Consider the following 16,062-nt stretch of genomic DNA (forward strand, 5'->3'; position numbering starts at 1 on the left):
TGAAGTGTGGTCACCAGAGGTATCCATATCCTGAATGGTTTCAAATGTTATGGTCGTTCCACTGCTGGAAGGAATGGATTCCACAATGTCTGTCTGGCTACTAACGTCATCCTCAATGTTTGCAAGAGCGGATGATGAAACAGAAACAATTAGCAAAGATTCGGTAGTAGAGCTTGTCACAGAAGAATTAGGAGAAGACGGCTGTGGTTTTGAGTATGAAGGCATGAGCTTGGTTGTTTGGTCACCTTGTACTCCTTCAGGCATCTCAGTGTTTAAGACAGAAGATGATGTATTTGCAAATATGTATTGGGTTTGGTGACCCGACCCTTCGAGGTGAGCGAGGGATGGTTTTGTCCCAACTGTGGACAGCACTCCATCAGTCTTAGCTGTAGTCACATACTTCTGTATTTCTGGAGTCACTGAAGTAGGTTTATCAGTACTGTGAAGGGTTGACAGTGTTACTGATGCTTTAGACACTTGACTGTTTTGAGCTTCTTGAGATGCTGTCACTGCTGGTGTCTCTGTACTGAACATTGACGAAACAGTTGTTGTTGTTGTCTCCTTCATAAATCCATCTCCACTGTCTCCAGAACTCTCAAAATCTTTGGTAGTGACATATGGTAAGATTCCAAGTTTGATGGTTGAGCCAATATGGGAAGGAACAGACTCGACCATCATAGCGTCACTGCTAATTCCTTCATCTCCTATGTCCTCATTGTCTGAAAGAGCCGACGATACAGTTGGAGTTGGTTTCTCAGTACTGAAGGAGGACGATGCAGCAGTAACAGATGTCTTTGAAATGTCACCATGTGATGTGCTCATTGCAGATGTCCCTGTAACCAACATGGAAGGAAATGTAGGTGGTGTGATTTTTGGTTCTCTAGTTAACTCATCACCACTGTCTCCAGAACTCTCAGAGTCTGCTGTGGTAACTAATGATAACTTTGTTTCATAACTTTCTGTTGTTTTACTTGACACTGGCTGTAGGGGATGAGTACTGTACAAAGAATTGCCCTTGGTATAAGTCTCTTTTTCCTGAAGTGGCAATTGTGTTGGTCTCTTTGTGTGAAACATTAAGAAAGCTGTAGGAGGTGAAGGAGCTTTTTGGGTCATGTTAGTAATTTGTTCACCTGAGCTCTCTTCCTCAATGTCTGGCAATGTCGGAATAGTCTCTGATGAGTCTTCAGTTTTTCTTACATGTGCGTTGGATTCAGAAGGTGTTTCATGTGACACTGTAAATGATGGGGTGTCAGTGCTAAACAATGAAGTTGTTGCTGAAATGAATGAATCTCCAGCCAGATCAACAAGCGCTCCTGAGCCATCAGTGGTACTGAATGATAATTTTGTTTCAGGTGTCATACTTGATCCAAGCATGGATGTAGACGACATAAGGGGTTCTGCTGTTGGTACTTCAGTGCTGTAGCGGGATGACAGCGCATTGGAGGTCGTTGAGAAAGTATTCGTGTCATTTCTATGTGATACTGTTACTGCTGGTGTATCAGTACGAAGCATTGAAACCAAAGTTCCGGTAAAGTCCTCAATGCTCTCCCCAGAACCTTCTGGAGCTGCAGTGACTTTACTGGGCATCTCAGTAGTGTCTTCATTTGAGACCTTCATAATAGAACTGTTTTTTATGGTAGCTGCTGAGTCCTCGGTCTGACTTGTGTGTGCTGGTGGCTTAGAATGAGCTCCGTGTGATATTGGTGGGGTGTCAGGTCCATACATTGAGGATAAAGTGGTTGCTGAAATGAATGACTCTCTAGTAAGATCAATAGTGACTCCAGGACTGTCATTTAAAGTGGTACTGACTAATGGTAATGATTCTGTTTCAGGTGTTATGCTTGACCCAATAACTGATGAAATGGACTCAGCGCTCACATTGCCATTCTCAATATTTGTGACTGTAAATGAACTAGTAGGAGGTTCTGTTAGTGCCTCAGTGGTGGGAAGAGTAGCGGTAGTGATGGAAGATGTTTGAATGAAAATGTCCTGGGTTTGGTCACCTGAACCATCTTGGTCTACTGTGATCGGTACAGAAGTTGTAATAAGATAAGACAGTGGAGTTGTTTTTGTAGTACTAGGCAGGGATGATGTAGCAGTACCTGAGATTTTTGAATCAATATGTGTAACATCTTCATGTGAGGCTGTTGCAGCTGGTGTCTTTGTACTAAACATTGAAGAGACAGCTGTTGTTTCGATTTTTGACACTCCAGTAAACTCATTCACGTTGTCTCCAGAACTTTCAATGTCTGTTGACATTCCAGGCATCTTAGTTGTTCCATATAAAGAAGGTAAAGACTCAACCAGCACACTGCCCATAATTCCATCATCAATACTTGTAAACCTTTCTCTGTCAGGTGTGATGCTAGGTTCAGTGGCCGATGGAAGTAACTTAGTGCTAAAAACTTTAACCTGACCATCTGGAAGTGTCGAAAATCTCACGAGAGATTCTGCAGTTGATGCCTCTGTGATGTAAAGTGTAGTAGATTCAGTGTTGGGAGAAGATGTGAGCATGTCTTGAGTCTGTTCACCTGAACCATCTTGATCTACTGGGGTCAGAGCCAAAGCTTCCTCACTCATAGCTGAACCTAATGATGTTTGCTTTTCAGGATCTACTTGAGTGGTTTTTTCAGTACTATAGAGGGGTGAAGTAGTTGAAGGATTCTTTGAAGTGTCTTGCATCACATCTTCATGCGATGGTGTCGCTGTTAGTGTTTTTGTACTAAACATTGAGGAAACAGAAGTTGGTATGATTTTTGACTCACCATTAAAAACATCAGAACCATCTCCATAACTCTCTGTGTGTGTAGTATTATAGATTGATGCCACTAGACTTGTCATGGTTGGGCCACTGATGGTTGGTATTGGATTTGTCACATCAGAGACCAGGGAAACTGATGGTTTTCCTGCAGCTGATGCAATGTCTGGTTTGTGGCTTTCTGTTGTTTCATGTGAAATGGCCTTTTGGGAGTCACTGGTGTTGAAAGGTGAACCTGTGGAAAATGGTTCTTTATCCTCAAGCTGCAGCTCTGCTGTTTTTCTTGTGCTTAACAATGATGAAATGGTAGAAGATCCTTTCAGTTTTTGGGACTGCTCAGTCAATTTTTCACCAGAGTTGTCTTTGTCTGTTTTTGGGAAAACTGAATTGTTCTCAGGTGTAAGGGATGCATTGTCATTCTGGCTTGTTCCATGTGACGTTGTCACTGCAGGAGCATCAGTGCTAGACACTGGAGAAACAGATGTGACTTTTGACACTCCACCATAGACATCAATGCCATCTCCAGAACTCTCTGAGTAAGTGGTGGTATAGACTGATGCCACTTCACTCATTGTTGGTGTACTCGTGGTTGGCATTGGATGTGTCACATCTAGTTCTGTTTTCAGGTCATGGCTGTCTGTTGTTTCATGTGACATCACAGAGTCGGTGGTAAAAGGTGATCCTGTAGCAAAAGTTTCTTTATCCTCAAGAGGTGTTTTTGTTGTTTTTTCTGTGCCAAGCAAGAATGTGTTTGGAGATGCCACCTCAGTCACCTGGGACACCTCAGTCTCTTCTTCACCTGAACTCTCTTCCTCTTTTTCGGGAAAAGATACATTTTCTACAGGTGCAAGTGATGAGTCATCAGTCTGGCTTGTTCCATGTGATGTTGTCACTGCTGGGGTATCAGTGCTAAACAATAAAGAGGACATGGTTGCTGAAATAAAAGACTGTCCAATGAGCTCATCTCCAGAACCTTCTGGAAAAGTGCTGCTGACTGGTAATGATTCTGGTTCAGGTGTCTCACTTGAGCCAATGACAGATGTAATGGAATTAGTGCTCACATTTTCATCTTTAATATCTGGAGCATCTTGATCTGCCAGGCTTATCAGAGAAGTTCCATCTGTTGTCGATGTCACATTAGCCATATGTGACCATGTTTGAATTTCAAGAGACCTGGGAGCTGGTGTCTCTGTACTAAACATGGATGAAACAGTAGGTGCAATTTTTGAGTCTCCAAAAGAAGCATCTGCTATGTCTCCAGAATCCTTTGTGTTTCTTGAAGTGGAATATGATGCCGTTTCAGGGTGGAGAGTTGATTTGTTGAAGGAAGGAATATTCTCACTGGTCATACCTTCCTCTTCAATAACTGCAGCTGTATATGATATCACAGAAGAAGAACTTGAAGACAAAGAGCTTGTGTTCATTAAATTTGAGAGCAGAGAAACTAAAGGTTCTTCTTTCACTGATGATTTTTCTGTTGTCTGAGAAGTTGTTTCTAGTGGTTGGAATGAGTCCTCAGTCTGATGTAAATGTGCATTGGGCTCAGTAGATGGGTTTTGAGATTCTTTCACTGCTTGGGTGTTAGTGCTAATTATCGAGGTGGAAGTGGTGGGTGAAATGACTGAGTCTCCAGATGATGATTCTGTTTCAGGTGTCAAGCTTGACCCCATGACAGATAGACTGGATGCAGTGCTTACATCTTCAACCTTAACCTCTTGGGCAGTAGATGTTAGAACTGGAGATTTGACAGTAGATACTTCAGTACTGTAAAGAGCTGATGCAGCAGACACAGAAGATGTCAGAATGATCATGTCTAGGCCTTGGTCACCTGAACCATCTTGAAGTTCCTCAGTCTTAGCTGTTGGGTTTTGTTTTTCATCACGATAAATGGATGATGCAGCAGTGACAGACGTCCTCGAAATGACACTTGTTCCACTTGCATGTGAAGCTGTCATTGACTCTTCAGCAAACTCACCGACGTTATCAGCTGACCTTTCTGGGTCTTGGGTATTGAAGAATGAACCTGCTCCAGTTGTAATGGTTGATTCACTCAATGAAGGAACCGACTCAACCGTAACAGTCTCACTGCTTGTTTGTATTGTTACAGAGCCTTCTGTAGCATTATATGAACTTGTTGGTACATTTGTCTGCTCTTTTAAATAACTTTCTGTTCTTAACAATACTGTTGGTTTTGGAATCTCAGTGCTGTCTTGGGAAGATGAAGCTGAAGATGTTGTGAGGAACATTTCAGGTGTTTCATTTCCTGAGCCCTCATCAAGAAGGGAACTCCCCTCTGTCGTATCAGAAACAGGAGTCAGAACTGGTTGTTCTTCTGTCTGATCCGTTGCAGTTTTAAGTTCCTCTTCAAGTAAGGATAAAGTAACTGCATCTGAAGTTTCTGAAACAGCAGAGAATACACTGGGTGTTTTAGCCTCATAAATTTTAGCGCCGTCTGTGACTGCCGTTGAAGTCTCTGTGCTCTGATTAGAAACTGTACTTGGGGTGGTACTAAATGTAGAGGATGGCATTGATATTGGTGTTGATGTCACTTGTAAAATGGATGGTTTTAACGCTCCTTCTGTAATGCTGCTTGTTACATTTGTTTTCCTATCCGCATCATTAGACAAGGGAATGTACACAGTCTGTGGAGAAGCTTGAGCGGAATCTTCAGCAGCTGGTGAGGCAGAAGTGCTTTTTATTTCTACTGTTGCCTCAGCTATGTTTCTGTCTGTGTCGAGATCTGTTGCCAAAGTAAAAAGGGATGGATCCGCTGCCTTGTCTGTCTGAGTCACTTGTGAGTCACTCTTCATAGTTGTGGGAGCGGCCATTGACGTGTCTCCCCCTTTTTGTGCCGATGAGGTGATGACAGTGGAGGTCACCTTATCTGATGAAGTTATTTGGCTGTCTTCTGCTATTTTGGTCCTATGTGCCTCCGATGGTGAAACACTTGGAAAGAAATGAGCAGAAGTAGCTGTAACTAACATCCCATTTGTGGTTTCGGAGCTGGCTTTTTGTGTGGTTTTAAATGATGTGGTGTCACCCAGAGTTGCAGTTGGAGCAGAAGTTGTGTCTTTCTGTGTGGAGCCCTCTTCATTTTCAAGAAAAGCACGAGGGTTTTTTGTTTCAACTGTTGGGATATCAGAGTTAGGGTAGTTTGGGTTCAGTTTATCTGTGCTTGAGAGAAGCCCCTGTGCCAATTCAGTGAACCCATCTGCAGGGAGGTTGGGCCATCCATAATCAAACATTGTAGTTGTTTCTTCATTTCCTCCTAAATGTTTCACATTTGTCACAATCTGGGTACCTTTGGCTTCTTTGTCCTCTGGACTCAGTGGATCAAGCGTTATCTCATATTTTCCATTAATAAAACTAACAATTGGGGTGGTAGTTAGTGTGGCAGGGGACAAGTGTGGGTGTCCAGTCTGCAGGATACGCTCACCATCTACCATTGAGGTGGTGGGATGGTCAGGCGAGACGGGAGACTGTGAGTTCTGTGACTGAAGGATCTGGTTAACTGCAAAAAGAGAAAGGATAAAAGCTCAAGAAAGGAAAAGTGTTAGGAATTATTTTACATAAATAAAGCAAAAACTGTTCCAGAATTCAATATTCACAATATTCAAGCTTCACGGTACATAATATTCTTCAAATATTCAAACTCAAAAGGTGTGTTAATAATATACTGTATAACGGAAGTCAATTGTTTTAAACCAAATGCTGACAACTTAGGAAAATGAATGTAAGGCTTTATTGGGGAACTCCAGTCAAAACATTTCATTCCAATAATACTGTACGTTCTACGTGCCCTTTGTAATTCATATTGCATTGGTGGAATAAAAATTTAACTAATTAATTTGCCCATTTTCATCCTCAGGGCGCTGACATTTTGTCATATCATCCAAAAACTGCATTTTTACAATATGTGATATTTTTCAATGAAATATGAATTTTAAAAAAACAGGTGATTATTATCAACAAATCTGAACACAAACATAGTTGCCTCACCCTCCCTCTTGTGGTTTCCCACAAATGATTGTAAATGGTGACTGAAAAAGATTATTGGTTGCAACCTGCACCACCTGTTTAAAGTTCAGACCAGCCTGGGAACAAATGTAAGGGACCCAACTGGCCAAGCCACACTCAAGCACATGCACGTGCGCACACACACACACACAATCTCCCTCACTCTCTCCTTGGTCTTAGTATGGGACTGTCATTTACCAAAGTTCCAACAGAAATCACACACCACAAAGACTACTTGACAGAGCATTTTTTCCCACTAGACTGTCTACCTTTTATCTCAACATTTGCATTTTCTTTCTTTTTTTTTACCTAAAGGATTGCCTTAAGACATTGAGACTATTTCATTTTGGTCTTTGGAAAACCATTAAGTCCGGGAAATCACATTATTGTAATTTCTGAATGTAAAAAAAAATATGCTTTTGCCTGGCCAAACACTTGAGTTGTTGAAATGGAACTAATACCTTCTGTATTGTTGTTCTGAACAAGACACATTAAATCTGACCTTATTTTGTATTTGTCTATCCATCTATCCAATTATTCACAAACACATCAAAGAATCACATGTATATCAGTAGCTTATTTTGCTCTGTTACTGTTACTATGCAACCAGACAAGACATGCCTCCTACTATGCCAATTTTCCAAAAAAGTTTCCCACAAATCCCGGGAGAGCAAAAAGTGTGTGTCATCTGAGCCACATGACATGATGTAGAAGTAAAAGTAGCTGTAATCGCCCACTTTGCTCACGTGGATTCCAGCTGTCCTGGCAGCCAACAGAGACTTTGCGCTAGAGGTGACATCACCGCTTGATTTCAGCTCCAACGTGAGCTAAAGAAGAGCATATGTGCTTACTTGTGAGCAAGCGCAGTCATGCAGTCGATACAGGCAGACTCTCTCTGTACACACAGACATACTGTACATACAGCAACTGGAAACTGACTGCTAGTGTTCCATTAAACACACCAAGAGGGAAGAACCTAGAATACGGTTTCCGAGGCAGCCAAATATGCAATAAATCATGCACGACTGACTTCTCTAACTCAGAAATCCAGTGTGTCATTGTTGAAGTCACAGTGGAAATGTTAGTAGCTGTGGTGGATCATAAATTACAGTGGGGAGAAGGGAAGCACCTGCCGTTTGCAACTGATCTTATGATCAAATGCGCTTTTGACTTGCGAGTTATTTTAAATGCAGAAGAACATCTATATTCGTGATGCACCAAATTTTCGGTCACCGAAAAATATTCGTCCGAAAATGAGAAAAAATATGCATTTTTGGCATTAAATTGGAGCCGAAAAAATATGGCCGAAATAGGATGTGGTAACGCAAGCAAAAAAAAAAAACTGCTGCAAGCAAGGGTATGTATGAATTAAACGCCGGCGTGAGTGTTCCGCCCCTCACTGTTAATTCATGAGCAGTAGCCGATGGCTAGCGCTTTGAGGCTAACCCGGTCGATGCTATTCAAATCAGTGGCAAGGAATAATGGCAATGGCGTAAAGTGTTAGCGGAAAGTAGTATCATGATCTCCGTATGGAGTGTGTGCCAGCAAGAGGAGAGGATGCGGAAGACAACACAAGGCAAGTGTGTGTGTGTAGCAGCTACACGCTAGTTTACAACAATCAAACTTTTCATTCTGCAACTGCAGCTCGCTGCCTGAAATGCGAATAAAGCCCCCGTTGAATAAGCAATACGGCGCCCGGTTCCTTTCGTCCGTATTTATTACACATGACCGAGACGATAGCTGCGTTATCAGCAACGACCCAAATCAATTGAGGTTGACGAGTGACGACACTCGAAAAAGTTAAAAGTTTTCTTTCTTTTCTTTGGTCCTTCCTCGGGTCTCCTGACGGCCTCACGACTCTGGCTGGAAGTGTTCGGTTTAGGGGAACGGTTTGGGATTTTTTAATAGGTTTTAGGTGAACTAATGAATACACACACACGCAGGCGCACACGCTCGCACACACGCATCTAACCCCCCAATTCCAACCCTTAATGCTGACTGTCAAGCAGGGAGGTAGTGGGGTCATACCAAAGACTATAAAAATAGTCTTTTGGTATGACCCCACTACCTCCCTGTCTCAGGTTGGACACTCTACCACTAAACCACTGAGCTGGTAAGCCTTTACCTTTTGATTTTTATGTGCTAATGAGCTTCATGCCGCCAATTTTTAAAATATTAAAATGTTTCCCATTTCCTTGAGAGGGGTTGGTCTCCCATTAGTGAATGGTGACAGCTCCTAATATGAGACGAATCCTTCTCACGTGAGGTCACACAAAAAAGCACCGGATACGTGGTATGCTTTTTTCAAGGTGGGCTCTCTTTTTCAAGGTGGGTTCTCTCTGAGATTTCGGAAAGTTCTATGACACAACAGACACACATAAGTCCTGACTCTCAAGGCAATCCAAAGCAAAGCTCCAAAAAGAGGAAACACAACCTAAGTCTTGAATCTTAACTTGGCAAGCAGAACGAGTTGGCATGGTGTTTGATGCACATCGTGTCTAATTGTACCACTCGCACACAAAAAAAAGCAAAGTACCCATCAGAAAATGTCTAGCCGGTTCATTGATTTGAGACACAGCTACAAATAAGTTCACTTAAGATTTGACTTCTGCGAAGCAACAACAATTTAACATAGAAAACAGCAACAACAAGATCTAAGTCCAAGACAAAGTGAAAGTTTAAAGCAGAGATTCTGAAATAATTGATTCAGCGTTAAGAGGTGGCAATTAATAAGTCTTATGCTAAAGGTCGTGTTGGTGAGTCTTACCTGATGAGTTCTGCTTCTGCATGACAGCGGGTTCCGTTGTGACCGTTGCTTCTGGTGAGTTGCTGCCGCTGCCTGCGGTTGAAATCACTGTAGCGGTCGTGAAGAACTCGGCATCAATACTTGTTGCGGCGTCAACCGGCGTGAGGGTGTCACCACTTTGCTCCGACACCCGATTGGCGGACTCGTCAAAGACGCTCGTGGACGCGTCATGTGACGTCGCACCTTCGATGAGAATGGGAGCGCCTGTCCCGGTTGCCGACAGACTTTCTTCTGGTGTTGCCACATGCTGTGTCGGGACTTTGTTCTGTATGGTTGTTTCCAGTGGTGAGAAGGTGGTGGTGCCGATGTCCATCTCAGTGCCAGCAGGCTTGGTGTTACACATAAATGTAGTACTGGTCGGAATGACGGTGGTGGTAGGAATGTCCGTCCCATCTGTGCTGAGCAAGATGTCCTGTGACGGTCCTGTGACAGCGGGTGGCAGTGCCTCTACCGATAAATCCGTCTCGACCTCATCAGTGTTGCCATCATAGAATGGGAGTGGCGGTGTTGAGTCCGTTGGTGGTGTTGTTTTTAACGAACTGAAAACATTTTCACTTTCAACTTCTGTTGCCGCGTCAGTGAGGTTAGAAGTCAGAATTGTTTCCTCCGTTTCCCCTTCGGCAAACATGGGCTCTGTGCTAGGAGAGGCATCTTGTAGTACCGCGTCAGTTTCAATGGTGCCGATTTCAATCACTGAATGATCATCTGGTTTTTCCATTGCTTCGGACACTGATTCTGTCGTGTCAGTACTTCCTGTTGTGATGTGGGGTTCTGGTAACCTATCACCGCGATGGGGACCGGTTTCAACCAATGTTGCATTCTCATGTACAAAGTCATTGATATCAAAGTCAGGGTCTACTGGTTTTAGGTCATCGATGTCTTCATAGTCTTCCGTATTGCTCGGTTGCAGTGTGGTAAATAACTTCTCTTCTTTGCCTGCTGGAGTGGGCCGTGGTGGAACCATACTTGTAGAAAACATAGATGGAGGATCTGTAAGATTTGGGTCCTCTTCAGCCTCCGATCCAGTTCCAGAGGTTTGGGTTTGAGTAACCGCAGTACTCTCAAGTAAAGGAATGGAGGAAGTGAAGGCGGTGCTAGTTTCGTTGATCACGGATACGTCCACAAAAGAAGTTTGGTTGATCATCAGTTTCCTTTCTGTAAAATACAAACGTTATAATATTAGACAAGAAATATTTTCGCAAAATCACAGAGAGTAAGTATTCAATGCAGAGTCAATTTCTGGGAATAACAAAAAGAGTTCCGCTCTCAAGCGCATTTAAGAATATTTAATTTATCAAACTGATGGACTGATGGGTAATTTACAATCCGTCATTATTTTTCTGTGATTATTTGGAGAGAAAAAATAGTATTGCTGCAGGTAAGCAATGGACCCAGTTTGAATAAGAACTCTAATTCTCTAAACATTTCCTCAAGTCCCTAAAACAACAAATGTCATTCTTAGAAGAAGAGAATATAAACATTTAGACCACGCCGGGGACTTTACTGTGTAAACTCTTTACGCAATTCATTAGCGCTTGAACCTTTCCGCTTTTCTTCACGGTTGTCAAATACAAACACAACTCAAAATGGATAGTTGCAGTTGGCTTTTATATGATGCTGCATATGTGTTAGTACCAGAGATGTTGTTCAACAAAAGATGTATGATATTAGGCAATCATTCAAATAAAATCAACCAGTGAGCTTTTGAGTAAGCTTCTTTTATCAGAATTGAAGAAAGTTCGTCGATGCGTTAAAGTACGGTTAAACACAAATATATGTTGACAATAAACGGTGACCTGTGTTCTTCCACACATACAAAATTTAGAGAGCTTTCCTCTGTGACAACGTACATACATTGTGTAAACACAGGTCTTAACATACACGTACGGTCTCTCCATCCTCAAACTATCGCTGATGTCAGGTACAAGACACGGTTTTTCCAAGCAGGAAAACAGAGGCAGCTTTTCATTATCTCACAGAAACATTTCAACTGTTGCTATTACTGACGCCTGTTTTGTACAAGACAATCCAGGAACCAATCAAATCGCAGTTGCGCCCTTTTTCCTTATCCGCTGCCTCGATTCAGGCATATAATATCGAAAATATTTTTGTGTTGAAATACGTTTATAATGTTTAAATCTGTTTTAGTGTGCTTAAAGTTTGTGAGAGAGGGGAATTTGAACGCTTAAACCTGAACCCGCTTTGGTCTCGGTTTGTTTTTGTTTACATAATAATTTGTCTTGTGACATATGGCTGCGAGCGGGAAGGCAGGAAATGATGCAGCGGGTCCCACCAAACAAGGGTACTTGAAAAGCACTCAGATGGGGGCGTAAATACAAATGGCTGAGAGAGGCGACATGGAAGACACAGCGGGGAGGAGAGGGCGGGGCTGTTTGTGTGCCCTCTGAACTCCGCGGGGACTTATCACCGCGAGAGTCGGCCTTCCTCGGGGGCAACTAAATGGCCAGGCAGGGGACGGCTTATCTGCCCAAGCTCTCATTTGTAAAGATGGAAAGGCCAGGTCAAGGGTCAGCGAGGATGACTGAATTTAGAAGTCCAGCGGTAGCTTTGTCCATTATCCAAATGTCTGCTCTGATAAGTGCGAGTGAGAATGACAGGGCCAAAAAGTCTGACAGCGGAAATGAAGGGAGAAAGGCCAAAAGGGAGTAAGATAGTGAGCCTAAAAGGGCTGACAGGTGAGGCATTCTGCCACTTCTTTTAAAAGGAACCTATCATCAGTTGTTTGCTTTGCCTTGGGGATGCTGATTAGTTGAGAATTGTCTCAGTCTGCTAACGTCCAGTGAACCACAAAGTGTCACTCCTGTTGAGATGTATTGCCGTAGTCACTTCTTCTCTTCCCGTGGCACAACAATGACCTTATTTGTACGCATACTTGAATCTTTTCAATGGGACAAGCCCTGAGATCACATAAGACATGTCACAACTGAAACAAATTTAACTCTCATCTGACATGCCAAGAGATACTTGAACAGTGTTTGAATAGTACATGAACGCATGAATGTGTTTCCGATCAATCAATGGGATGCTGTAGAGCACGTAGCTGGGTATTTTAAAAAACTAATATTTCCCTCCTCCCCATGTAGAAAACAAATCTGTCCACACTATGCCTCGTTTGTTTAATAACCCTGGAGAACCCACGGGGTCAAATTTGGCCCCTATAAATTCTGCTACTCAAATAACAAAGATCTTTTTTTTTCTTTTTTTTTTACAAATTTAACTTCTAAAGTCCAGAGTGCCACTTCTGACCCCTGCATGGGGCCATCTAGTGGATGAATATTGCATTTACATGAGCCAGAGTGGTGGTGACAAGATGGCTAAAATGCAACAAATAAAACCAAAAAATGATATTGTTCAATGTAGCTGTGTATTTGAGTGATTATTTTCTTAAATTCTAAATAGTTTACTGACAGTTTTTGTTATTCTGATTTTTCGAAATGATACCCCTAAATCCCAAAGGGTCAAATTTCGCCCTAATCCTAAATTAAGGAATAAATTGAAAAAAACATTGGAAAAACATCTATTTTGGTGTTCAGTGAACTTATAGCAGTCATTTAATGTATAATTCATAATTTGCTAAAGAAGAAAAGGGTTCTTGGGTTCTCCAGGGTTAAAAAAAAAAACATCCACAAAAACGCACACAAAAACTGAGAAGTGCGTTTTTAAGGTCTTTTAGATGCATGCCAAGCCTCTAGGTGGCAGTAGTTAGCCAAACTGTCAGCGCACACAAGTCGTTTTTTTTTTAATATATATATATAAAATAATACATGTGTACAGTCAATCAGAGTGAGTACATCATAAACGGAGCATAGAGGAAAAACAAAGGATAAATACAACATTTTAAAAAGCTTCAGTGGTCTTTATTTTTTTAACAACTTAAAGTATGTGTGGAGAGCGATGACGTAAAACTCCGTTTACGAAGGTCACACGCAAACGCGGATCCAGAGAAATCCCCGGGGGCACGCGGATGACAGGGCAAAACGCAAAAAAAAATCTCCTGTTTGCAAAAAAACCCTCAGCTACGTGTAAACAAGGTATCAGACGGTTGGAAAAAATTTTTTTTGCCATTAATCCTCCAATTAAAGTAACGGTAGGTCAGACATGATTTTTAGGTAAACAGTTTGTCACCATTACCCCTCCCCTTGGCTAATTTTTGCAACGGCAGAAGTGGGCTGTGAGAAAAAAAGAAGAAGCTTAAGACAGCAACATCATCAAAATAATTAAAAAATTATAAAAAAAAAAAAAATTCTAGCATTATTGAATCTCATGTATCAGAAACTGACAAAACACACCCAAAAAAATGGTGTTGTTTTGTACCTAAATGTATAGTGGGGGGGGGGGGGGGGTGAAAGGGTGGGGACTGAATAGCAAATGAGATCATCGTCTGGGCTGTGTACAAAAACGTCTGCGCCTTCAATCCCACTTTTCAATGAAGCCAAATATGAACACATTATGTTGTCAGCACCGCCGCCCCTCCCCCCACACACACAGGTAACGAACGTCATGTTCCACGGCACTCATCACCCTCAGTCAACATGACGGGCTCACCTTTAAAACAGTAAGCTCCGAGCTGGGTTGACGGGTCTGGGAATCCCGTTTGGTTCCGATAGCGGTACAGGGTCCTGACCCCCAGCAGACCTCCGCCGCACTGAATTTTGGGCACGGAAACAGGATGGCGCGCACTGCCGTCCGAAAGCCAGCCGTAGTCGCACCTGTCGAGACCTCGTCGCCACGCGGCGTGAAGCTGGCCGGGAGTTGCCAGCTCGCTATTTCTCTTCTTACATTCTTCCTTTGCTTCCTCAAAAGTCATTTTCTGGGACACAGGAGCGTAGAACACGTCGCCTGGAATGACCATGACAAAATGCAAACGAAGGGTTAACAAAAAAATAAACAACACTGCTGCATATTAGTATACAATGGATGATTAGTTGAATTGATTCTGTGGCCATGATTTTGAAGTCAAACCAACTTTTCTCAATAAAATTCCAGCCTCCCCTCCAAATTTTGGTTTTGGGTGTTTTTAAAAAGAAAACACTTTCTTGTTGCAAGGAAATTTTGAACGTGTCCAAAATTAGAAATGGTATTATCTTTTCTTTGGTCCTTCCTCGGGTCTCCTGCCGGCCTCACGACTCTGGCTGGAAGTGTTCGGTTTAGGTGAACGGTATGGAATTTTTTAATAGGTTTTAGGTGAACTAATGAATACACACACACTCGCACGCACGCACACACACACGCACACACGTACAAAAAAAATAATTAAAATAAATAAATAAAAATAAAAAATAAAGGAGAGCAATGATGATGACATGTCAAATCGGTAAAATTACCAAATGAACAATAGTGAGCCCTCCAGGAAAAAAATGGTATTAACTGAAACGGTGTGGAAGCACATGTTGGATGAGTGTTTACAGTTTTGAACGGAACTATACTGCTGATTTAGTGACAAACCTACACATTTACTTCCAGGTCTTTAGCAAAATAAAGTACAAAAAATGGACAACTGGCTGAAAACATGTTTTCATTTAGTCCAGGGTGTAACATTTCAAGCAATCCCATAATATTTTAATTCCTTTGATTTACAGTGGCATTGACATCCACCCAAGGAATGTCATCCATCCTTAAAGCATGACACATCACGTCCAGAAGGTTACAATGTTTTTTAGTTTTTTTTTAGTCCATTTGGATTTGAGTTGTTTCACCATTTTCATCCTTGGACTTTCAGTAAATGGTTAAAATCTATTAAATGAAATGTGCTGGGTGGTGTCTGGTCGGTGCTGGATTTCACTTTCCTTTCTTTGGTCCTTCCTCGGGTCTCCTGACAGCCTCACGACTCTGGCTGTGGAAGTGTTCGGTTTAAGTGAACGGTATGGGATTTTTTTTAATAGGTTTTAGGTGAACTAATGAATACGCACATACACATACTCACCCACATACAAAAAAATAATAATAATAATAAAAATAAAAAGGAGAGCAATGATGATGACATGTCAAATCGGTTACCGAATGAACAATACTGAGCTCTCCAGTAAAAAAAAAAAAAGAAAAAGAAATGTGCTATTAAGTAAAATGATTATTATCAGATTGTCTGCTTTTCTCCAAAACAGATGAAGAAACACATATACCAGCAGTCAATATATTCAAACAAAAACATTGTTAGCTGGCTGTTGGGTCGGGGTTTGTATTCTGGCCGACACCACCAAATACATCTGTTTGCACTAATGATGCAAATGTCGTTCTAAATGACTACATTTGTCTTTGTTAAATACAGTTACATTACCCTGATATGAAACGCTGCAATGGAATATCTGAGCTGAATAATAGAAATACCAGCGAGATGAACAACTGAAAGGCGACTGGGCAACGATTTGAAAGCGTCATTAAAAGGCTCCGTTGAGAGCTAAATTGGCTGAGCTTGTCAGCAGCTACAGTCTGGAACATGAGTGAGAAAAAAAACATGGAGGGA

At 41.9% G+C, this 16,062-nt stretch overlaps 1 protein-coding gene across 1 annotated transcript in view; it reads right to left on the reverse strand.

The window, feature by feature from the left end:
* Positions 1-16,062, reverse strand: part of vcana (versican a) — a 35,257-nt gene that overhangs the window by 14,352 nt on the left and 4,843 nt on the right. The window contains exon 5 of the mRNA XM_077561508.1: positions 14,148-14,441. Within this exon, the coding sequence (XP_077417634.1) occupies positions 14,148-14,441 (294 nt within the window). The remainder of the gene's footprint in view (positions 1-14,147; positions 14,442-16,062) is intronic.

Source organism: Vanacampus margaritifer, chromosome 3 (genome assembly GCF_051991255.1).
Source record: "Vanacampus margaritifer isolate UIUO_Vmar chromosome 3, RoL_Vmar_1.0, whole genome shotgun sequence".
Classification (NCBI taxonomy): domain Eukaryota; kingdom Metazoa; phylum Chordata; class Actinopteri; order Syngnathiformes; family Syngnathidae; genus Vanacampus; species Vanacampus margaritifer.